This window comes from Trachemys scripta, chromosome 1, assembly GCF_013100865.1.
Source record: "Trachemys scripta elegans isolate TJP31775 chromosome 1, CAS_Tse_1.0, whole genome shotgun sequence".
NCBI classification, from domain to species: Eukaryota; Metazoa; Chordata; order Testudines; family Emydidae; genus Trachemys; species Trachemys scripta.
Window position 1 is genome coordinate 1,740,959 of NC_048298.1, and position 23,627 is coordinate 1,764,585.

The window sequence follows — 23,627 nt, forward strand, 5'->3', positions numbered from 1 at the left end:
GCCTCCTACCTGGCCTGGCGGCCTCCCCTCCGCCTGGGCCCTGCTCAGTCCTTCCCTGCTCTGAGCCAGCAAGGGAGGGACTCTGCTGCACTAGGAACCCCCCACTCCCTGTCCACCTGCCCCCCCCCCAAGCCAGGCAGCCTCCCCTCTTAGTGCCAGAAGTGCTGCTCCCCACTGCCCAGCTGGGAGGTCAGCTCTCCTGTCCCTGGGGCAGTGGCGCTTCTGGGACCTGGAGCCCTTGAGCCATTTGCTCCCAATCCTCTTTTCAGAGGGAAGTGGGGCCCCAGGGGATTTCTGTGCAAAGGAGTCTAGCCCCTCGCCCTCTCTGCCTGGAAGGGCTGTGAGTCTCTCCCTGTTTGCCACCTCCACAATGCTGGGGCTGGGTGGCCTGGGATTGCTCCAGGCTGGGACATGTCCCTGCTCGCTGGAGGGGCTGCGCTGAGTGACCGACCCAGCTGCCCTGTATCCATGGTGTTAGTAGGTCCCACTGGGGGGGAGGAGGAGAAGAGAGAGCCCCTAGGATGGGAGCCACAGCGAGAGCCCTGGTATAGACAAGGCTGCGGGTTTCCCTCTGCTCGTGTCTGTGAGCCCCGGGCTGGCCGTGCTCTGGGCGCTCCCTGGCCTCGCTAGCCAGCAACAAGAGGCCGAAGGCTGGGCTTTGGCTTCTGCATCTTCTACCTTCTCAATGTGCCCGTTAAGTGCCAGCTCCCCTGTCTGAAAGGGCTCGCTGGAGCCCCTCCAGCTCTGCCTCTGGGCTGCCTTCCCGCTGGGGCCGGGCAGGGCTGGACCCCCGTTAGTGCAGCTCGGGGGATCTGCTCCCCGATGGGGTGGGGGGGTGCAACTGCCTCTGCAGGGCCTGCTGCAGCAGCCTTTTCCCCGTCCTGTGGGGGATGGGGTGGGCAGGGCTGACTGGCATTGAGGGGCCTGGGCCCCATTCTGTCCCACTGAGGTGGGGCAGGAGGACCCATTCCAAGCCCTAGTGCCTAGGAATTCAGGCAGGGACGGGCTCTCAGCAGGCCTGGCCGGGGCTCTTTGCTTCCTGCGGAGGGGGATAATGTGGGGTGGTTTCATTTGTGGGTGGGGGTCCTGGGCCCTTGGCCAAAGGGAAAACTGCCTGTGTGTGAATGCTGTACCTGCCGCTGCTCCAAGGCATCCCGAAGCCAAGCTCCTGGAACCCGCCGGGGTTAGGGGAGCCCCCCCATGTATGTGGGGACTCTTGGCACAGGGTCAGCCTTGTGTGAGGCGGGATCCACTGATTGTTTGTCTCTGGCCCTGCCAGGCCTGGCATGGGCTCTGTCTGGGGCTAGACCCAGTCCCTCTGTTCCCCCCACCCTGTGCACTGGGGGTCCCTGCCTCTAGGTCTGTGCAATAAAAAGGAGAAGGCTTTTGAGACTTGTTCTTCTTTCCAGTGCTGGCTGGGGGCTGTAAGACGGGGTGTAAACCCCATGGTGGGGGTGGGACTTAGTGACTCCCTGTAATGCACAGAGCCGGCGGACTCCTGCACAGCAGGGACTAGGGGTCCCTGGGGCTGGCTGGGAGCTGTGCTCCTGGCGGTAGGTGTCGTGTGACTGCTGTAGTGGGGTTGGGGGGCAGCTCCAGGCAGGCCCTGCTCTGTCAGCTGTGGGGCTCTGCACCCAGCCTGCTCTAGGTGCCTTATGCAGGAGTGGCCCCACGTGGCGGTGAGCCCTGGAGCCAGCCGTGAGGCCAGGGCCCCCAGGTGCAGGCGTGCCTGCTGCCCTACCCGACACGCTCTCCAGCGGCCTGGGAGCGGCTGTTAGTGGGGTCTCTCCTGCCCCCTAGTGGACAAAGCTGCTGGCTAGAGTCTCTCACACCTGCTCAAAGCAACAGAGAGTCCTGTGGCACCTTGAAGACTAACAGAAGTATGGGGAGCATGGAAATTTATCAACCGCCTGAAGAAACTTGCACAAATACAGACCTTAAAGGTGCCACAGGACCCTCTGTTGCTTTTTACAGATTCAGACTAACAGCTACCCCTCTGAGACTACACACCTGTTCAGAGCAGCAAGGCCAGCATGGATGGAGGGCTTCACCTCGCTTCTCTTCCACCAGATGGCTCGTTGCTGAATCCAGGGGCAAGCGCTCCTGCCCCCCGTGTCCTCGCCTGGCCCCTCAGCTGCTCTTGCCCTGATGCAAGTGGAGGGGAGGAGGGAGCTGCAGCGAGCCGGCCAAGCAACTCCTGGGCACTGCAAATGTTCATGCCTTGCCGTGTCCTCAGTGCCACTTGGCAGGCCTTTCCGAGGCCCTAGCCAGGGCAGCGGTCACCTGCCAGTTATTGTGACATCACAAACTCCGCTGGGCTGCAGGCTCCCAGGCAGGTTGCAGATGGGGCCTGGCCTGTCCCCCTCCTGTGGTGCAGAGGAGCACTGGAAAAGCGGGTGGCTGGAGCAGACAGAAGCAGCATGCTGTCTCTCTAAGGAGCTGCTCCCGAGGGCTGCATGGCCAGCTGCAGGCGCTTCCCTGGGATCCGTGGCTGCAGCACGTTCCTGGCTGATGACCCGGCCTCGGGCGTGCACCTCGGCGTGGAAGGTGGGATACTCTGCCAGCTACTCCGTTCTCCAGATTACAACCTCTTCCCCAAGTCGGCAGTGTTTGAAAGTAATTTCATCCAGGTACTTCTGCTTGGCCCAGAGGGCCTCCTACAGCTTTAACCCATCTGTGCCTGGCCCTGCTACTGCGGCCCAAGCAATGAATTAATGGCAAGCTGTCCCGGACTCAGTCTCCCCATTCAGGGCTGGATATTGTTCCGGGGGGGGGGGCAAATTCACCCTGTTTGCTTTATGGTCCCAAAGACTGGGGCAGAGCGAAGACCTGAACTCACAGGCCAGGCGTCCTGCTCCAGGGCCTTGTGCTTCCGTCACCAGGCCTGGCGGAGTCCCTGGGCTGGGTGGCAGGAATCGCCCCGGGCCCAGCGGCTGGGTCTCTGCAGCCCAGCTCTGACACGGGTTGCTGCTGTCCTGGGGTGCTGTCTGCACTGTGGGGTGAAGCCTGCTCCTAGGGGGAGCCCTTTGCCCGGAGCCAGGGCCAGGGCCGGCTCCAGGCACCAGCTTACCAAGCGGCCACTTCGGATCTCCAGCTGTTCGGCGGCAATTCGGCGACGGTCCCTCATTCCTGCTCGGCGCGAAGGACCTCCCGCCGAATTGCCGCCGCAGAGCGCGATTGCAGCTTTGTTTTGTTTTGTTCGGCTGCTTGGGGTGGCCAAAACCCTGGAGCCGGTCCTGCCCAGAGCACAGGTGAGGGGAGACTAAAGGCCTTTTCTGGGAGCGCTGCCCCCTGCTGTTCCTGGCAAAGCAGCTGTGCTTAGAAATCTAGCCAAGCCTGCAAGTGAGGGGGGATCGAGTCCCCCGCTTACTCTGCCCCATGGCCCCAAACATACAGGAAGAGACACGAAATGCTGCCTCTTCCCTGCTGTGGGCTCAGCTGGGTCCCAGCCCCCTGCGAGGCTCAGGGCGGAGACCATCCCGGCTGGTTTTATTAGCCGCTGACATTGTATTCAACGCCGTATCACGAAGTTGGGATCCTCCTCCACCCGCTGTCCACCCGAAAGAGACCAGAGGAAAGGAGTATCCCTGCCCCCCACCCTGTGCTGCTGCCCATGTGGGAACCAGCTCTCTGCCCTTCCCTCCTGAGCCCCCCTCCCAGCTGCTGCCCCTGCCCAGGGCCCCTGAGGCCAAGCAATGGGGTGGGGTTTCCAGGCCCTGCCAGTTTGGAGGAGATAGGCTGGGCCAAATCACAGCAGGAAGAGGCTGAAAAAGCATCTAATGGGGCAAGCTGTGGAGCCCCTGAACTGTGCCAGGCAGTGCTGAGCCGGACTCTCCCCTGGGACGGAGGGGCAGGCCCAGTTTGTGGGGGAGTGGGTCCTTTGGGGGTGGGTCAAACACGGAATGTGACTTTGACGTGGGATTGATCTGTAGGAATATCTGTCCATCCCCCTCCAGCAGCCCTCTGTAGCTATCTCTGCACCCCTGGACGTAGCCAGCCCCAGCCCTTGTCCTCTGGCTCGACCTTGCCCCAGATGTTCATGCTCTCCTCCCTTGCACCCGCTAGCTGGCTAGGGCAGTTCCAGGTGCTTACGCTGACCTGAGGGTGAAGGGGTCCCCTCTCTAGAGTGCAGCCACACATCTCCCCTTGTAACAGACCTAAAGTCCATTACACACGAATAGCAGCCAATGAAAACACAAGTTAGAAGGATTAGCTCATCAGAACCAACGTTGGCTAATTAGTGAGCCTTGGGGTGTAGTGAATTAACCCTTTCATGGGTATCACCTGTGCGCCAAGTTAAGTGCTGGGGAATGGATATAGGTCGAGATCTTCAGCGTTGCAAGGTGGCAGCAGCCGTGGGACGGGCCGAGTGCATGCATTAGCGGGCTGTCTTGTCCCTTCTAGTAGTCTAGATGAGGGGCCCCATCAGAAACCCAATTAGTAACCAGTTTGGAGCCGGTTGAGGGGGCCAGGCCCAACATCCGTTTGGTTGGGGGGTGCACAGCCCGGAGGTGCCCAGCGATCCTTTGAGAATGGTCCTAGGAGCAGTGACACTGTCAGAGTGTGTAGCATCCCTTTCTAGTGGCTGGCCTACTAAAGGATAACAACCTACTACTACTGCTGCTGTAGGGAGTGGAGTTACTCTTTGCACACAAGGGGCACAGGCCTGTGGTGTGGTGCTGAAGGTACTGGGTTCCAACTCCAGGTGTGGGGATGGGGATAAGTAACCAAAGCTGTATTAAAGCTCTGAGCCTCCACCCCCGAGTCTTGCCCCTGGGAGAGAAGAGCTGAGCCTCCATCTTCCATGTCGGCAAGCCAAGGGGGCCGGTTCGTGCCAGAGCTGCCAGTGGCTTCGTGACGGGGATGGTTTTTCACTGGGCGCTAGCCTCAGACCAGGGGAGCAGCGAGCTCTCAGAGCCCGTGGAAGCACTGGGAGGAAAGGCACCTGGGAGCTGGTGATTGGCTCCGTTATGCGACCGAGCGAACCTTAGGGGCATGTCCTCTCCTCCGGGTCCTGGCACCGGTGGCTTGGCAGGGTGGGAGGGTCCATTCCCGTCTCCTGCTGTTGACCCGGGGCCTTCTCGCTGCAGGTGACGAAGCAGGGGAACTGGGTGGATATCCACAATGCCCCCACACTGGTGACCCTGGGGGTGACGTCCTCGGAGCCCTGCCTGCCCCTCCCCAACGTGCTCCTGATCGCCAGGCTCGCAGTGCTGGGAGAAAGCCCGCCCGGGAGGGCAGGCCAGCCCCAGGAGCCCTCCATGGCCCTTAGCAGGTGAGGAACAGGGTGGGGGTGAGGAGCTTAGCTGGGAGCTCTCAGGTGCTGGGATTTAGCTGTTGGACGTCTGAGATGGAAAAGCCCATTGGGTCCCACCGAATCCCGCCCCCCTGGGGCCAGGGCAGGACGCCCCCCTGCCCTTGCCCCTCTCCCATGTGCAGCATGCTAACTGCAGTGCCCTGGCAGGGTGCGTGAGTCTGGGGCCCTGGCGTGCCGAGCGCTGCCCTGGCCCGCAGCTCCGGCCATGGGGCCTGGTGGAGCCCACACTGTGCCTGTCACCTGTGTCCCCCTACATGCTCTGCGGCACCAGCCCCACGTGGCTGGGGTGCCTGGGGATGCTGCCACTGTGCTGCTAAATCCAGGGGGCCCCAGCACCCCCTCGTCCTGCTCCTGCAGAGAGGGAGCCCAGACACCCCCAGGCGCTAAGTTGGGGTCACTGCCATGCTGACGGGGAGTTGTGTGCCATTAACCCTTTGTAAGCCAGCCCCTGTCTGGCCGTGCATGCTGTGTCCCCTCCCTCATTAGCCAGTCCCCGTGCGGGGGGATGGGGCTCTGCAGCCAGTCCCTTTGGGGCCCCTCCCTCTGAGTTCTCAGTGGGGTGGGCGAGGCCCTCCTGCTGCCAGACCCGGTCCACACCCCAGAGCCAGCCGCTCGCTCCTGTCCCTGGGGACTTGGGCATCCTGTGCTTTCCCTTGGCTCTAGGCTCCTCCCGTTGAGGTACGTCAGACTGTCGGTCCAGGACAGCGGCCGGCGCCTGCTGCGGGTGCAGGTGGTGACGGGGAAGGTTTATTACCTGCGGCTGCACCAGGCGCACCCTGACGCCGTGTTCACGCTCTGGAGCCGGCTGGCGGACATCCTGCAGTGGGGGCTCTCCATCACCACCAAGGACCCCTCCATCCACATCCCGCACAGCCTGGTGCTCAGCGTGGGCAGCTCCTCCACCAGCTCCCCTGCACAGGTACGTCGCCCGGGGGTGCGGCGAGCGGCGCCAGCCGGGACAGGCTCGCTGCAGCCCCAGGCCAGCGACGGGCCCAACAGGTGCAGGTCATTCAACTGCCCTGCCTGGACGCTGAGCCTGACAGCCAGGCACAGGGGGTGCTGGCTTCATAACTCCAGGGCTGTGAGGGCAGCCCCTCTGGGGCTCTGGGGCCAGGGAGAGGGATAGGAGGTCTTATGGCCCCTCTCCGTCCCCACATGCGGGGAGCCGGGATGCTCTGGGGGCCCCTCTCCTTCCCCACGTGCTGGGGGCTGGGATGCCCTGGGGTCCCCTCTCTGTCCCCAGGACCCAGGGGCCGGGATGCTCTCGGGGCCCCTCTGCGTCCCCACATGCAGGGGGCTGCCTTGGGGCCCCCTCTCCATCCCCTTGTTCTGTGGGACCTGTAGGGGATATGGGGGTCGAGTCCGAGGTCGAAGCTGGAGTTGGAGACATCCCAGTACATCCCCTCGGGGACCCCCAGGGACAGGTGAGCACCGAGCGGAGAGCTCAGCCCTGTGACTGCAGAGTGCCAATTTCTCTTGCTCCAAACCACACAGGCTGTGCCCCGGTGGCACAGCGATGGCTGCCTTACAAACACACATCAGGGTAAGCGTTACCACGTGGTCTCTCCCTGCAGCTGGTGCCTGATTCCCAGCTGCCCTCGGGAGCCAGTCGCAGCGTGGTGGCAAGGATGGGCAAGCGATTGTCGGGGACACTCTCCCATCTCTCAGGAGCAACCCTGGGGAAAATGGAGACAGACGGCTCAGTCCAGAGAAGGTAAAGGGACTCCCATCAAATATCCTGAACTCCCCTCGCAGAGCCCCTCTCTCCAGCCAGCGAGTGAAGGAGCTGGTCACGCCTGCCGAAAGCAACCCAGACTGAGCTGGGTGGGAGGAACCAAGGCTGGCGGTTACACGTACAGGATGGGGGACTGGCTCCTGGGAAGAAAGGGCCGAGATGGTCCAACTGCGCTGCCTCTCCCCAGTGCAGCCCAGGGGAGCAAACAGGTACTGGCACACACTAGAACCAATGTCATTTCCCTTTCCCGAGACTCTTCTCCTGGAATCTTACGGCTCAGAGCAAATCTCCTGCCAGGGAAGAGGAATCGGGTGCCCCAGGTTGGTCAGGAGGTAAGAAGTTCCCCCACTTCAGCCCTTTCTCCCAGGAGCGGGGCAGGTCATGCAGGGACGAAGCTTGAACGCAGACTCTCAAATCGCCCATCACAGGGCGGCCAGGCCGTCCAAGCACTGGCGCAGAGTGTGACTGCCACAACCGCCTTTGAAATGGAGTGAAACCCTGGCAGCAGCCTTCGGCTGTGTTGAAAGCCAGCGGAGACCTGGAGAGTAAGAGGGTGATAAGTGAGAGCTAACATGAATTTGTTGAGAGCAAACCACACTGAACCAACCTAATTTTCTTCTTTGGCTGGCTTACTGTCCTAGTGGATGGGAGGAGAGCAGCAGACATGACTTATCTCGATTTGAGTAAAGCTTTTGACACAGTCCCACGTGACATTCTCATAAGCCAACTAGAGAAATGTGGTCCAGAAGAAATGACTATAAGTGGGTGGAGAACTGGTTGAAAAAATATCCTTAAAGAGTAGAACCACCCATTAGCTATCAAACTGGGAGGATGTCTCTAGTGGGGGGGGGGCAGGACTATTCAATAATTTCATTAATAAATGGAGCAGAAAGCATGCCTATAAAATTTGTGGGTGACACCAAGCTGGAGGGGGTGCAAGCACTTTGGGGGACAGGACTAGAATTCAAACTGACCTTCATAAAGTGGAGAATTGGTCTGAAATCAACAAGGTGAAATTCACTAACGACAAGTGCACTTAGGAAGGAAAGATCAAATGCACACATACAAAATGGGGAATAGCTGAGTGAAGTTGGACACCATCTAGAAGAAGCATCTTCCAAAAATCAGACCCCTCAAATGGTGTGAATCCAAGTAGAATGAAAAGATGCATTTTCTAATGAAACAGGCCCGGCTCTCTCAAACAGTCACCCAATGGTCTCTAAGGTGGTATGTTCATCTACTCCAAATGCCTGCCAACTTCTCTGTGAGAACCATCTTCAACTTTGATCCAATGAAAGAAGGCAGAAAAAGACCCCCTGGAAAACCAAAAACACGATGGCTGGATGGTGTCAGACACCTGTCCCTCACAGGCATCCTACTCCAGACTTGACTCAAGACAGAACATTATGGAGGCATGTGACCCTGCTGGCGGCCTGAGGGTCCTACCACACCCCATCCCAGAAAGAAGAAGTGGAAGTGAGTCCTCCAAGTGGCCTATAGAGGCCACGTGGGATGCAGCCCATCAGAGGGGGCTGCAGGGAGCAGCCAATCTGGGCCCAGCAGGCCCATATAAAAGGAGCTGCAGTGCAGAGCAGAGAGCAGTTGCTGCCAGGAGCCAGAGGAGTTAAGTTGGTGCTCCTGGCTGCCTGAAGGACCTCCAGGACCTGGACGGGAGCAGTTGCTGGTAGGGGCCAGGGGAGCAAGAAAGAGCTCCGGACTGGCTACTAGGACTCAGCCAGCACAAGGCCCTGAGTTAAGGGTGAAGAATGTGCTGGGGCCACAGGCAAATGGCCCAGGGAATTGTAGCAGTTTAGTTAAAGGTATGTGGCAGATGGCTGCTATTCGTAGGGTCCCTGAGCTAGGACCCGGAGGCCCCATTAGCCACTGGAGAAGTGGCCTGGACTTTGATGCATACCTGGAAAGGGAACTGAACTGGTTAGTGGCCCAGCTGGAGTGCTGGGGCCAGAAAGGCCAGGAGAGGGGGAAGACATCACCTCCAGGGAGGGAGCCCTGGGGGTACGGCTCGAGACCAGGGCTGAGATCATTTACAGACTAAGTAAAGACCTGAGCTCAGGGAGGGCTACAGGGAGAGAAAGGCCCCTGTTGGACTGTTTACCCCAGAAGGGGTTTGATTTGTATTTCACATACAGACTGTGAGACTTGGCCAGAGGGCTGAGTCGCTGAAGACCCACCACAAACAGAGAGAGAGAGAGTGGGCAGGCACACAGACTTGGACAGGGCATGCTCACGAGAGGAGAGTGGCACTCTGTACCTCAGGGGAACACCCTGCACCCCCATGTTCATCCGTATAACATGATTGTGTGGTGTCCAATGCAAAGTTTGTCAAGTCGGGTGTCTTCAGAAGGCTCATGATGCACTGAACATTGTTGTTATAGTGATGTTACAGGTTGTAATTTCATGTCTATAGTTATGAGGCTGAAAAAGTGTCCTCATGGCTTAAAGCAAGCCCAGGCAAAAACTCTCCAAAAGCAGAGGGGCAGTTCACACCTCATCAGGGCATGTATGGGACAAACTCATCCCAGCCTCACAGGAACAAAGGACGCTGACCTAGGCAACAACAAAGGATCTGTTGGACTCTGAGTGAGTCACCCCCCTTCCCTTGGTCAGTTGGGGACTATGATGAGGTAATGCTCACCTGACTCTGAAGGGGGGGCAAAGCCAAGAGGGAAGAAAGAACATGATAAAAGGGAGAGACATTTGCCAGGCTCTTCCTCTCTTCCGCCTCCAGCTACAGACATCACCACCAAGCGACTGAAGCGCTGATCAAAGGGGAGAGCCTGGCTGAAGAACAACCAACAGCCAGCCTGTGGTGAGAAGCATCTAAGTTTGTAAGGACATTGTAAGTGTTAAAATCAGCTTAGAATGTGTTTTGCTTTTATTTCATTTAACCAAATCTGGCTTCTTGTGTTTTGACTTATAATCACTTAAAATCTATCTTTGTAATTAATAAATTTGTTTGTGTAACCCTTCTGCCCATCAGAGTTGGCAGCAACAAGGGCCAGGTTCACTATCTAGAGGTTCCTTCTCAACAATACAACACAAAATCAGCTTGAGCCCCCACCCAGTGATCTGTGACAATTACACACCGCCCCCTGGCTGCCTCTAAGAGGCAATACTTCCCCTCTCGCAAGCATGGAGTCTGAGTGTAGCAAAAGCCTTTTAATAAAGGAGGGAAACAATGCGGCATTATGTTGGGGAAACACCACAAACAGGATTCATAAACACATACCATGAGCAAACGACCCACCCCAAGTAAGTTGGGCAGTGTCCTTTTCCCCTCAGGGTCTTAAGTCCAGCAACCCAAAAGTCACCCCACTCACAGCTGCTGTCCTTGGTCAGTGCAGCCCCAGAGTTCAGAAGTTCATCTGCAGAGTTCACCTCCCACCCTGGGTGGAAGGTATGGAGGCACCTTACACTCTCTGCTGCTTGGGCCCTCGAGGGCCGGTCCCTACGCCTCTCCATGGGGTTCTGCTCCAGTCTTTGCCAGCCACACCTCTCCCCAAGCCATTCACTAATATATCTTCAGCCCCACCCACTTAATACAGCTCTCGGTGATTTCAGCTGCTAATAGGGGAGCCTCACTGTTGCTGCATCCAGATAGTTTTCCTGCATTAGAACCACATAGCCCAAAGTAAGTCTAATACCTAGATACAGTCATTAGACTCCTAAGTTAGTCTAAACTAGCTCTATTGCTACACAATAGAGAGCAGGGTCAACATGGTGTTTGGGGTTTTTCCAAAGAAAATAGATAAAAAAAGCATACACTTACACACTCAATTTATTGGGCTTTGGAACCCATGTCCCTTGCCTAGCACGTGCTGCTTAGTTGAGGGCGAGTCCCTCAGTCATTAAATGCCAATTACAGTTCTACTGTCCTTGATTCCATAACCAGAATAACAACCCTTTATTACTCCTGCCCCAGTAACAAAGAGACTGGGGGTCCCAGAGCAGCCAAAGTGACCATTTGGGCCAGCAGTCCCATCGTGCTAGGCAGGGTGGGTGTGCCCATGCAAACGAGATGAGCCCCTGAAGTCCTTTTCCACAGCTCACCACCAGATGTCAGCGGAGAGCTCATTCTGGCTGCTTACAGTTGTTTGTTCTACCTGGAGCAGCGTGTTTGGTTTGAAGCGTGTCAGAGACTCCCCTTAGGATAACAAGTCTGGTACATATCAATTTCGTTGTTAAATTGACAAACTCGTATAAGCTTGTAGCGTCCAGCGGGCATAACTGGACACTGCAAGACGGAGATTCCTAAGGTTGTGTCTGGGACCGGAGATATTGGCTAGTGTCATTTGCTTGCACTATCCAAGCAGCGGCTGGCCAGAAGTGCTCACTCACGTAGCTGGGAGCAGCTGACGTGCCAGAGGCTGTGTGTGAACAGCCCAGGAGTGGGGGTTCTCACAGCAGAGCAGGGTCAGGCTGGCTCCCAGAGTCAAGGATTGGAGTGACCCAGCAGATCACCGGTCCGGATAACAGCCGGGGAACGTCACAGCCCCCCTGTGATATGGCACATGATGCTCCTGGTGGCTTTGTGCTGTCCAAGGGATGGCATGTGCAAAGGGGCTGGGAGATCAGCGGCTCACAAACTACAGATCCGGCACCAGCGGGATGCAGCTGCGAAGAGGCTGATCTCATCCTGGGCTGTTGTATGTCAGACACGGGAGGTAACTGTCCCGCTCTGCTTGGCACTGGGGAGGCCTCAGCTGGCTGCGGTGTCCAGGTCTGGGTGCTGCACTTTAGGAAAGACGGGGATAAGATGGAGAGAGTCCAGAGGAGAGCACAGAAATGACGAAAGGTTTAGAGAAGCTGAGCTATGGGGAAAGGTCAAACAACTGGGCATGTTTAGTCCTGAGAAAAGAGACCGAATGGGGACCCGAGAACCGTCTTCAACCATGTTACGGGCTGTTAGACAGAGGATGGGGATCAATCGTTCTCCGTGTCCGCTGAAGGCAGGGCAAGCAGCATTGGGCTTAATCTGCAGCAAGGGAGATTAGGGTTGGTATTAGGAAAAACTTGCCAGCTCTAAAGGTAGCTAAACTCTGGAACAGACTTCCAAGGGAGGTTGTGGAATCCCCGTCATTGGAAGTTTTTAAGAACAGGTGAAGCAAACACCTGTCAGGGATGAGCTAGGTTTACTCGGTCCTGCCTCAGCACAAGGGCCTGGACTAAATGACCTCTCAAGGTCCCTTCCAACCCTAGGTTTCTGTGATTCTACGAACTAGGAAAGTGGAATTTTTTTAAATCATCAGGACCAGATAACTTGCATCCAAGAGTTTGAAAAGAATCGGCTGAGTTCATGCATTCTCTCCTCCTGTGGTTCCTAGGGAAACTGGCGGTGTGTGAGCGGTGCCGGCGGGACAGGCCGAGCGACACCGGAGAGAAAGCCAGCCTGAGGACAGCCCTGCGCTGGTTAGACACCAAGTGCCACGGACTGTGGGAACGAGACACGCCTGCCGGGCTGCTGCCCCTGTCTCGACTCAGCAGCTTGGTAGCTGCAGGTCGGCAGTAGGGACCAGCCCCCCGAGAGAAAGTGCCTCCTGTGCTGGGCTCCGGGGCAGCCCTGGGGCAGGCGTGAGCGTTGAGGGTGGGGAGGACGTGCTGGCTGCCGGGGCCGGTAGTGCCTGACTGGGAAATCCCAAACGTAATAAATGCATTGTGGCAGCGGAAGTGCGTTCTCGCTGGCAGCCTCTGGGTGTTCTTTAGTGCTCGGCACCCCTGGGAACACGGCCCCCAACACTGGGTTCTGGCTCAGAGCAGCCAGGGGAAACACACCCAGGAGACACCTGCTGAGGACCCGGGGAAAGCAATGTTAGAGGCACAACGGCCCCTGGCTCACACCTCTGCCAGGCTGGGGGGACAGGCCCCTTCCCTGGTCCTCTGCCCTTCTCAGTGGGATCATCCGAAGGTGGGACGGCTCTCACCCGCACGAGTATTAGGGTACAGAGGCGGGTTGGAGGGAGCTCTGTGAAAGAAGCATCTGGAATCCACGTGTCATGGATTCACAGGTCGTGCCCATTCTTGGTCCCTGGGGGGAACCCCCTTCAGAGCGACAGCCCTTCTCGGGGGTCAACTCTCTCCTGGGGGGTAAACCCCTCTGCCTCCTGGCACCGCACCTCTCTGAGCCCTCAGCACGCCTATCTCTTGCCGTGGGCCCCCTCAAGGAGTCCACTCGCTCTGGACCCCCGGAGCCTCCACTCCCAGAGGGAATAGTGCAACCCTGTTCTCTAGACTGGAGTGACTCTCAGCCAGCATAAACCAGGAGGGTTTGTTGAGTGTCTGAACCCAGCACAGAAAACTCTCCGGGCCCTTGGACCTAGCAAACCTCAGCCCAGGACATTTAGGTTTCTCCTGCATCCAGGTGGGCTCTGCCCACTCTCTCTCTCCAGCCCCGAGCCCCCCTGCTTCCCAGCTGGGTATCCATTATCACCTATTCCCAAGCCCCGTCTCTGTCCTTTGTCTTCTATCCAGGTAAACTGGGTCACCTGGGCCTCCTCTCCTCTCAGCCGTCCTTTGTTCCCCACTGGCTGAAACCGGTGGGTCAGGTCACTGGGGTCCTCTCTCCTCAGCTCATTGTCCTCCCACTGGCCCGAACCGGCTGTGACTCCCGAGCTGGGCCTCCCGGTCACCAGTCGCTGGGGTGTCCATTCTCCTGGTCATTGGCCGGGGTCCCAAGTTCCGTTGCTGGTCCAGTGTACCAACAAACTCCCTCTCCCCTCACCTCATTAAACCAGTAACACCCAGGGACACTGAGTCCCACCCCCTCCGCATGCAAACCATTGGAAAAACAAGAAAATCCCCCACTTCATCACATCTCTTCCCCCTTCGAGTCTGAACTGAGCGGGGTCACTTAGCCAGTGACCTGGGGCAGTTCAGGGCCCCGCCCCGTGATAAAGCATCGGCTATAACATTGGCACTCCCCCTCACATGGGCCACCTCCATGTCATACTCCTGGAGGAGCAGGGCCCACCTCAGCAGCTTGGCATTGGCCCCTTTCATTTGGTGCAGCCACGTCAGGGCGAATGGTCGGTGCACACGGTGAAGCGCCACCCAAATAGATACGGCTGCAGTTTGTTAAGGGCCCACCCCAGGGCCAGGCATTGCTTCTGGATGGCCGCGTAGTGCTGCTCCCGGGGCAGCAGCTTCTCGCTCAGGTACACAATGGGGTGTCTCTCCCCCTTATCGCTTCTCGGCTCTCTGAGCTGTGGCGCAAACGTAGTATCTGTTCTTATCAGTTTGCATCAGCACCGCCCCCAGCCCTGTGTCCGAGGCGTCGGTGAACACCAGGAAGGGTTTGTTAAAATCCAGGTTTACCAGCACCGGCCCCTGGATAAGTGCCCCCTTCGGCTCACAGAGAGCCCTCTGGCACTGCTCGGTCCAGACCACCTTGTCTGGCTTTCCCTTTCGACACAGCTCCATGAGGGGAGCTGCCAGGGAGCTAAAGTGGGGCACAAACCTCCGGTAGTACCCCGCCATCCCAATGAAAGCCTGGACCTGCTTCTTAGTCTGGGGAGCGGCCAGTCCTTGATGGCCTCCACCTTGGCTGGCTCTGGCTTCAGGTGGCCACCCCCCACCTTGTGGCCTAGGTATGATGCCTCTGCCATCCCTACCTTGCACTTTCCGCCTTTATAGTCAGTCCTGCATCCTGGAGGCAACTCTGCACCCTCTTCACCTGGGACACATGTTCCTCCTGGGTCTGGCTAATGACACAAAGATCATCAATATACGCCAGAGCAAAGTCCTCCCTCCCCCTCGGTAATGCGCTGGAAGGTGGCAGGTGCCCCTTGAGGCCGAGAAGCAGGACCAGGAACCCGAAGATCAGGCAGACTTCGCCCTGGCCTCTGGGTCCAAGGCACCTGCCAGTAGCCTTTGGTGAGATTCATAGTAGTGAGGTACCGGGCAGCCCCCAACTTGTCTAGGATCTCTTCCTGTTCGATCTGCCCAACTCACCTTTCATCTGCCCCCGCTCCCCTGTTCCTGGTCGATCGACACCAGCACCCATCCTGGCCAACACTGGAGCGGCCCCTCTGACTTCCCTCCCCTGCCCTGAGAGATTTGGGCTTGTCTACACGCCACACATCGACCGTGGCTCATGGAGGTGCTGTTATGTCGGCGTAATGGGGCACTGGCATTGGTGGGAGATCAATGGAAGTGTAGGCACTAGGCTGATACAAGGCAGTTTACATCGGTATCACTTTGTAGTGTAGACCAGGCCTTGGAAGCTAATGTGGATTAAGACAGGACGTGGATTTAGAGCGTAGTAGATATTTCCGTGCAGGCACGCCTGTCCGAGGTGCCTCTGAATCCTTTCAGAGGTACCCTGGTTCGCCAGACCTCTCTGTGCTGCATGCAGGCCCGTGCTGCCGCGGGCGCTGCCTTCTGGGACTGGACTGGGTCACAGACGCTGCAGCTCCCGTTGCTGTGGGCCGCGGAGAGGCTGCGACGGAGCCCGGTGCCGGGTTTGAGGACACGTAAGCAGGGTTAAGACTGTGCTAGAGCTGAGAACTCGTTAGCGCTGAGCCCGAGCTCCCGGACACCCTCTGCCGGTCGGCTGTGCAGCGGAGCTGCGCTTGGCTACACACAACGGAGGAAGGAATGTGTTACCCGGGCTATGCCTCTACTATAACAACGGCCCTTGGCTGGTCACGTCGCCTCACTCCTCTTGGGGGTGCAAGGTGGTTTCTCTCCATGTGACTGTCGCGGCGCCGAAGACGCCCCATCCGGATCAGGTTATGACGAGTATAAACCTAGAGCTGTCCTGCAAATCGGTGCTTTTGTTTTACGGCCCTTTTCTCGCTAGTATTAATAAATCTGGGTTTACAGGTGACTGGGCTGTTGCTCGGTGCCATGGCAGGAACTCACCACTGGAGCGCCCCCTAGCAGACCGGTGTGGAACCTCAGTTACGTCCCTGCCTCGGTTTCCCCTCGTGGGCTTTCAGTAAGTCAAGGAGGTAAGAATGCAGTAGCCCCGTGAGGGGTCTAGTTTATGTAAACGTGGTATGTAAACAAGCCTTCTGCTGCTGGAGTCCCCAGGCTTCTCCCCTGCCTGCAGCCTCTCCCCTATTAACTCAGGGCAGCTCCTCCCAGGTCGGTCTGCTGCAGAGCTGTCTAGTCTCTGTCTCCTGGAGCTTCCTCTCCTTGTGTTCTGGGGGCTTTCCTGGGCCTAGCTTCGTACCCAGCTCCCCTGAGGCGCGCTCTCCCCTGGAGCTTCCCCTCTCCGTTCTGGGCCCCCCCGAATGAACCCGCAAACGCTCTTTATTAGGCCCAGGTGCTTGTTACTTCATTAACTGTCACCCAGCTACGGAGCCAATCAGCTAGCCACAACTGGCGCTTTCTCCCAGGGAGGCGGGTGGCTGAACCCTTGGAGGGCCCTCCCCTAAGAGACAAGAAGTGCTGGTAATGCAATGACTCAGAAGAGCGGGAGTCCCAGCCTCGGGGCAGACCGTTAAGACCCAGGGCACAAACCGCACACTGGCTGTGAGTTCTAGACCTGGGCCATGCCTACGTGACAAAGTTTTGCCGATGTCCGTTACATCAGCATGCAGCCGCTGTGGTTAGTACATCCCTTGTGCAGGTGCACACTCAGCTCCTTGTGTCGGCGGCGTGTGTACTCACCAGGAGTGCTTGTGTCACTGCAGAGTGCGGCGCACCATGGGGAGGTAAGCGTGTGCACCCACCACCACCCAGCGCACTGGCTTTTGGGTAGTTTTGGCAATGCATGGTGAGGCCAAAACAACTCGCTCAGGGTGCCTGGAGCAAGCGGCCAACTTCCCATAATGCAGTGCTCTCCATCCCATAATATCATCTTTATCCTATAATTTCCAGGCCTATTTTCAATTCCCAGGAACCCATACTGGACCTGTTGCAGTTCTCCCTCTGTGACAGACGTGTGGCGCTTGCTCAGCTGTGCACGGTTGGCATGAGGGTGGCAAGCACAGGACGCATGATCCTCTGGAATTTGCACAGCCGCAAGAAGAACCACAGGGAATGTGATGACTTCCAGGCGGTCAGTTTGCCGTGGGTCACAGCGAGGACCAATTCAAGGCTGTTGGCGGCTGTCACGCTGTCTGGAGCGGTTCACAGCCGTGAGTGCCAGCCTCAGGGCAGACGCAACAAACTGGTCGTGTGTTCTATATGTAACCCTTCTGCCAGGCCAGTTGATAGCAGCAAGGGCCGGGTTCAGTACATAGGGGTCCCTTCCCAACAGCGTGACACAGAACCAGCTCGAGCCCCCACCCAGTGACCTGGGAAAATCTTACACACACCCCTGGGCGCCTCGAAGAGGCAATACTTCCCCTCTCGCAAGCACAGAGCCTCGGTGTAGCAGAAAATGTTTAATAACATGAGGTAAATGACATAGCATTAAATTGGGAAAACACCACAACTAGAGTTCATAGACCAAACCATGAGCGAAGACCCACCCCAGCAGATTGGGCCGTGTCCTTTCCCGTTGGTTCTTGAAACCAGCAACCCAAGAATTACCAAAGTCCCAAAAGTCCAACAACCCCCCAAAGCCGCTGTCCCGGATCAGTGCAGCCCCAGAGTTCGGGGGGGGGGGGGGTGAGCAGGGTGTTAAGGGGCACCTTACGTGATCCGAGGCCAACCAGCTGCTTTTCCGTGGGGTTCCACCGCAGCCTTCACCACAAGATGCTCCACTCCACCCGCAGTCCCTCTCCTGCCATCCCACGAACTGCTCTGGCAGCTGCTCCACTCTGCTCTGCTCCGCTCCCCAACCTGTAAGCCGCTCCGCTCCGCTTTAGCCATCCCTTGGGCCGCTCCCACAAGGCTCTGCTCTGCTAGCTGCTCCTCCAGCCGGTCCGCTCACTGACCTGTGAGCCGCTCAGCTCCATTCATCCCCACGAGGCTCCACTCTGCTAGCTGCTCCGCCAGCCACTTAGCAATATAGCTTCAGGCTTCCCCACTAGTTAACACAGCCTCAGTGATCTCCGCTCTTAATAACTTTAGCTCTTTTATGATTTCAGCTCTTAACAGTGGAGCCCCAGTGCTGGTGCACTATTGGCCTGAAGCAAACTCAGCTCAGCAGCTTATAACTAAACCCCTAATGGAATCAAAGTTAGCTCTGACATTCAACAGTGGAGAGAGGAGAAGGTGCAATGGGTGTTTCAGGCTCTGAAAACAAGCCCACACCACCAAGTACAAATACCCACTCCCAACCTCTCTCAATTCACTGGGTTTTGTAACCCATGCCCCTTGTCAAGCAAGTGCTACTTAGGTGATGGTGAAAGACTCCCTCAGTCCTTCTGTCATACAACAGTTCCACTGGCCTTGATTCACAGAATCAGGGTAACAAAACTTTATTCTTCCTGCCCCAATAACAGAGAAAACTGGGGATCCCACACCAGCCAAAGTAACCACTTTGAGTTGCTGTTGTTTCATGCCAGGCGAGTGGGTGTGCCTATGCAAACAAGATCAGCCCCTGGAGTTCTTTTCCACACTCGCCATAATTCACCGCCAGATGTCAGGGTAGAGCTCATCCGGACTCTGCTTACATCTAATTAGCTTCCACCAACCCAGGAACAAGTGTGAACTCCAACAGCACAAGAACCGTCTTACCACGGAGCCACAGAGCGTCCCCTGGGGCCAGTGATGGTTGGTTGCCAGACACCGCAGATCACAAAAGAGTCAGGTTGCTTCCAGTCCCAAGAGACCAGTCACTTACCCCACATCAGTTTGTACCTCGGAGCTCACACCAAAGACACACTGGTAACCAATCCTATAGCAAACTAACGCAGGATTTATTAACTAGGAAAAAGAAACAAGAGAGTTATTATTTACAGGTTAGAGCAGGCAACGTAGCTACACAAACGAGTTAATCTCTGGTTCTAAAAGGCAAGAGAGTTGTAGCAATCTGTCAGCACTGAATGGCTTGTAGGGCTAACCCAGGTCGACCCTGGAGATCCCTGCTTCTGTTTTGTAGCTCCAGCCCTGTGGGAGGCCAAGCAACAAACAAGACCCAGTTTCTCCTTGTTGGGGATTTTTATCGCCTCCACCCCAGAGTCCAAGCTGGTGGGATGAGTTCATGTGTCGGTCTCTCCTTCCTGGAAGGAGGGAGGAACATAGTCAACAGGATGTTATATAATACCTCATTTGTCTTCAGTGGATCATCTTGTGGGCAGGACAAGCATGTTACCTAAATTAATGCTCCTTTTCCTGTTAGGTGAGTTAAACAGTTACAGAGCCTTTACAATGCAAACACCCAATATAACTTTATACCCAGAGGCTATAGAGTTATAAGTGAGGTCGATCCACGCAGCATCCTACAGGCATTTCATAAAGTCCAAACACAATCTTATCAACAGCTGTTCCCTATTTTCATAATGCCAGCACAGGGTGAGCCAGACTGGGTCCCAGCCATGCATTTGTAAGTGTTCGGTGAGGCCTGGCATGAGTTGGCACCTGCTCTGCCAAGGTCACAGTGGCGTTTGCAAAGCAGCTGCAAATGGTGGCGCGCCGTTTCCGGGCTTGAGACACAAGCACTGACTGGTGGGGTCGCGTCATAGTGCATGGTTGGGATGACGAGCAGTAGCTGCAGAACTTTCGGATGCACAAGGCCATGGTCCTGGATCTGTGTGCCGAGCTTGCCCCAGGCTCCCAGTGTACGGACACCAAACGGGAGCTGCACTGGCAGTGGAGAAGCGAGTGGCGATCACACTGTGGAAATGTGCAATGCCGGATTTGCTGCCGGTCAGTGGGAAGTCATTTTGGAGCGGGAAAATCCAGTGTGGCGGGGCCATTGTCATGCAAGTGTGCAGGGCATTGATCAGGTCCTGCTCCACAGGACAGTGACTCTCGGCATTGTGCAGGATGTGCCGCATGGCTGGCTTTGCTGCTACAGGGTTCCTGAACTGCGGTGGGACAATAGACTCTACACACATCCCCATTGTGACCCCACAGCACCAGAGTACATCATCTGACATAGAATCAGAGAATCTCAGGGCTGGAAGGGACCTCAGGAGGTCATCTAGTGCAACCCCCTGCTCAAAGCAGGACCAATCCCCAACTAAATCATCCCAGCCAGGGCTTTGTCAAGCTGGACCTTATAAACCTCTAAGGATGGAGATTCCACCACCTCCCTAGGTAACCCATTCCAGTGCTTCACCACCCTCCTAGTGAAATAGTGTTTCCTAATATCCAACCTGGACCTCCCCCACTGCAACTTGAGACCATTGCTCCTTGTTCTGTCACCTGCCACCACTGAGAACAGCTGAGCTCCATTGTCTTTGGAACCCCCTTCAGATATTTGAAGGCTGCTATCAAATCCCCCCTCATTCTTCTCTTCTGCAGACTAAATAACCCCAGTTCCCTCAGCCTCTCCTCATAAGTCATGTGCCCCAGCCCCCTAATCCATTTTCGTTGCCCTCCGCTGGACTGTCTCCAATTTGTCCACATCCTTTCTGTAGTGAGGGGACCAAAACTGGACGCAATAATCCAAGTGTGGCCTCACCAGTGCCGAATAGAGGGGAATAATCACTTCCCTCGATCTGCTGGCAATGCTCCGACATACATCTGTAGATGCCCCACGCCCCTCACCCACAGGTACATCAACAGAAAGGGCTACATTTCCCTGGTTAGGCAAACATTGGTGGATCACCAGGGACACTTCACTGCCATCTGCGTGGGCTGGTCAGGGAAGGTGCATGACACTCACACCGTTAAGAACACAGGCCTGTTCAGAAAGCCACGAGCAGGGACCTTCTTTGCCGACCGGCGGATTGCCAATGGCGCTGTTGAAAGGCCAAGTATGATCCTGTGGGACCCAGCCTACCCCTTACCCCCCTGGCTCCTGAAGCCGCACATCGGCCACCTCGACAGCACCACGGAGAGCTTCAACTACCGGCTCAGCAGGTGCAGAATGCCAGTGAACGTGCTTTGGTAGATTGGAAGGACGCTGGCCTTGTTTACTCACCAGATTGGATCTCAGTGTGAAAAACAACCCAATGGCTATAGCTGCCTGTGGTATCCTGCATAATATCTGTGATGCAAAGGGGGAAGTTGCCGTGGGGTGGTAGTGGAGGGGCTGTCTGCTGCGTTGGAACAGCCAGACCCAAGACCCATCAGACGAGCTCAGTGAGGAGCTATACCGCCGAGGGAAGCGTTGAAAGGTGTTTTAACAGCAAGCCGCAGTCATTTGCTGTGGTGGACTGTGCTCAACTGGGGGGTAGCAGCCTGGGGGCCTGTTAGGAATTGCCTGTTACTTACAGCACATCTGTACACAAATCATCACCAGCGCCCCTATTACTGCTGAGGCGGGTGTGTGTACATTTATGGTTTGTTTGGCATTGTTTGGCACAGATCCGATGGGTAGTGAGCGTACAAGAGCACTGCTTTCGCTGCCAGCAGGCGTTACGCACCTTGTGTAGTAAACTAATAAAGATGAATCACTTTCAAAACAAAAGCGTTTTATTCCCTAACAAAAACATCTCCAAACAAAGAAATGAAAAGGACGTACATTTTAACCGCAAAAATGTAGGCACCTGAATAAATAAACCAGAGGAAGGAACATTAATGCAGATACATCATCTGTGGCTCTCCCTGGTCAGTGTAGGTGAAGCCACGGCTGTCCATGCTTTGCCCCGGGGTGGAGCAGCAGGGGTAGGCGTGCTGGCCCGGAGGCCGTGTGGAGTGCTGGGAGTGGCACATATTTCATGGGTGAATGGGATGTCTTAAGAAGCACTGGGGATAGTCCTACTAGATACTCCCAATGTTGCAAAACTCAAACCAATGCCAATACCTCTTTTGCACAAGGAGTAAATCCTTGTTCTGCTCCGTTCAACATCTCAGAGGCATATGCCACTGGTTGAAGACCTGTGCCAGGGTCTTGGCTTAAGCCAGCACTCATTCCAGCACTTGTAGGAGCTAATTGAAGTACGAAAGATTGTCCTACCTTGGGGTATGCTAAGGCTGGGGCTTGTGTTAATGCCTTTTTAAGCTGAATAAAAGCTTTCTGTTGTTCTAATCCCCATTCCTCTTTATTGCCTTTCTTCAACAATGGATACAGTGAACTGTCTTTTTCTGCATCATTTTCTATAAAATCTCTTGAGAAATTTGTCAATCCCCAAAATGACCTTTAGGTGGATACATCTGCTGGAGCCGGTAACTTTTGTAATGATTCCGCCCTCTGTTTAGCTGGTGACCATCCCTCCTGTTCTAGTGTTACCCCAGGTAACTTACTTGCTGCTGGCCTATTTCAGCTTTCTCTGGACTAACCTTACGCCCAGTTTCCTTTTATCTTTTGTAAAATCGGATCTAATGTTTCTAAGTTTTCCTCCTTAGTTTTTGTGCTGATGAGGATATCATCGACGTACGATACTATTATTAGGCATCTTACCCCACATCTTATTTACATGCATATGTGTGACGAAGTGGGGGGTTTTCTTGTTTTCGGTGGGGTTTCAATGGTTTGCATGTGGAGGGGGTGGGACTCAGTTTCTCTGGGTGTTACTGATTCAACAAGGTGAGGGGAGAGGGAGTTTGTTTTGCAGAGGACCAAAGAGAGGACGTGGGGACCCAGCCGATGGCCAGGAGGATGGATACCCCAGCGACCGGTGACCTGGTGACCCGGAGGCCCAGCTGAGGAGACGCAGCCGGTTCTGGCCAGTGGGCGGACAATGGGCTGCAGAGTGAGGACCCAGTGACCTAACCAGCCGGTTCCAGCCAGAGGACAGAAGCGAGGAGAGGAGGCCCCGGTTTACAACCCTGTTTACCTGGAGAGAAGACAATAGACAGAGGCGGGGCCTGGGGCCGGGGATCTCAGATGCCCAGAGGGGGAGCAGGCAGAGCCCACCTGGATGCAGAGAGACTGGGATGTGCTGGGCTGAGAGAGGCCAGGCCTGAGGCCCTGAGAGTTTCCTGTGCTGTGTTCAACTCTCAATAAACCCTCCTGTGTTACACTGGCTGAGAGTCACTCCGGTCTAGAGAACAGGGTTGCATCAACCCCTTTGGGGGTGGAGGCTCCGGGGGTCCAGAGCGAGTGGACTCCCTGAGTGTAGAACCAATGTGAATGAAATTGTTTTTAAGTTATCCACTGTACCATTGTAACTTCTGTTGCCTACATTGTAACTTTTATTACACTTGCCATTTTGCCTACATTGTAACTTCTGTGCCATATTGTAATTCAAACCCCATTTTAAAACGCTTACTCCATTTTGTAAGGGCTTGCTGCAACCTTCATTTTTGCAAACCCCGCTGTAATTTTATTAGTCTAGTTAAGATGTGTGAATAAGGGATGTATGGGTGATAGAATCAACCTCCAGCACCAGCCCGTCCTGATGAGATAAAGTTTAAATACCAACGGCTGAAGAACTAGACAACAGCCCTAACTCAAGCAAACTCAAACTACACTCAGGACTGGTAACTATCCAGCAGCTGCAGAACATTTTGGTGTGTGTGTGTGTGTGTGTGTGAGTGTATGTGTATAAGCATTGAGGTATTTGCTAATAGTTACAGATTAATAATAAATGTGGCATCTTTGCCTTGACCCCTAAAACAATCCTGTATAAGTTTGTGGGACAACATGAGGGGGCCCACGGCAGAGAC

General features: G+C 55.9%; 1 protein-coding gene across 2 annotated transcripts; it reads left to right on the top strand.

Annotated features, from left to right (window-relative positions):
- The first annotated feature begins 1,688 nt into the window (after positions 1–1,688).
- Positions 1,689–12,733, top strand: LOC117873733 (protein FAM71F2-like). 2 transcript variants are annotated; one of them, XM_034763445.1, is made up of 5 exons: positions 1,689–2,630; positions 5,091–5,275; positions 5,981–6,236; positions 6,892–7,031; positions 12,398–12,733. In XM_034763445.1, exons 1-5 carry the CDS (start codon positions 2,457–2,459, stop codon positions 12,414–12,416), a joined length of 774 nt encoding a protein of 257 aa, XP_034619336.1. In that variant the 5' UTR covers positions 1,689–2,456; the 3' UTR covers positions 12,417–12,733. The 2 variants fall into 2 exon arrangements, with proteins under 2 accessions (XP_034619336.1, XP_034619326.1); XM_034763435.1 differs by lacking the exon at positions 12,398–12,733 and adding an exon at positions 7,305–9,452.
- Positions 12,734–23,627: the final 10,894 nt, after the last annotated feature.

Excerpts from the sequence above, each read along its gene's own strand:
- LOC117873733 (XM_034763435.1), top strand. The coding sequence starts at position 2,457 with ATGGCCAGCTGCAGGCGCTTCCCTGGGATCCGTGGCTGCAGCACGTTC. Across the intron at positions 2,631-5,090 it reads TTGAAAGTAATTTCATCCAG|GTGACGAAGCAGGGGAACTG; the intron begins GTACTTCTGCTT and ends TTCTCGCTGCAG. Across the intron at positions 7,032-7,304 it reads GACGGCTCAGTCCAGAGAAG|ACTCTTCTCCTGGAATCTTA; the intron begins GTAAAGGGACTC and ends CCCTTTCCCGAG.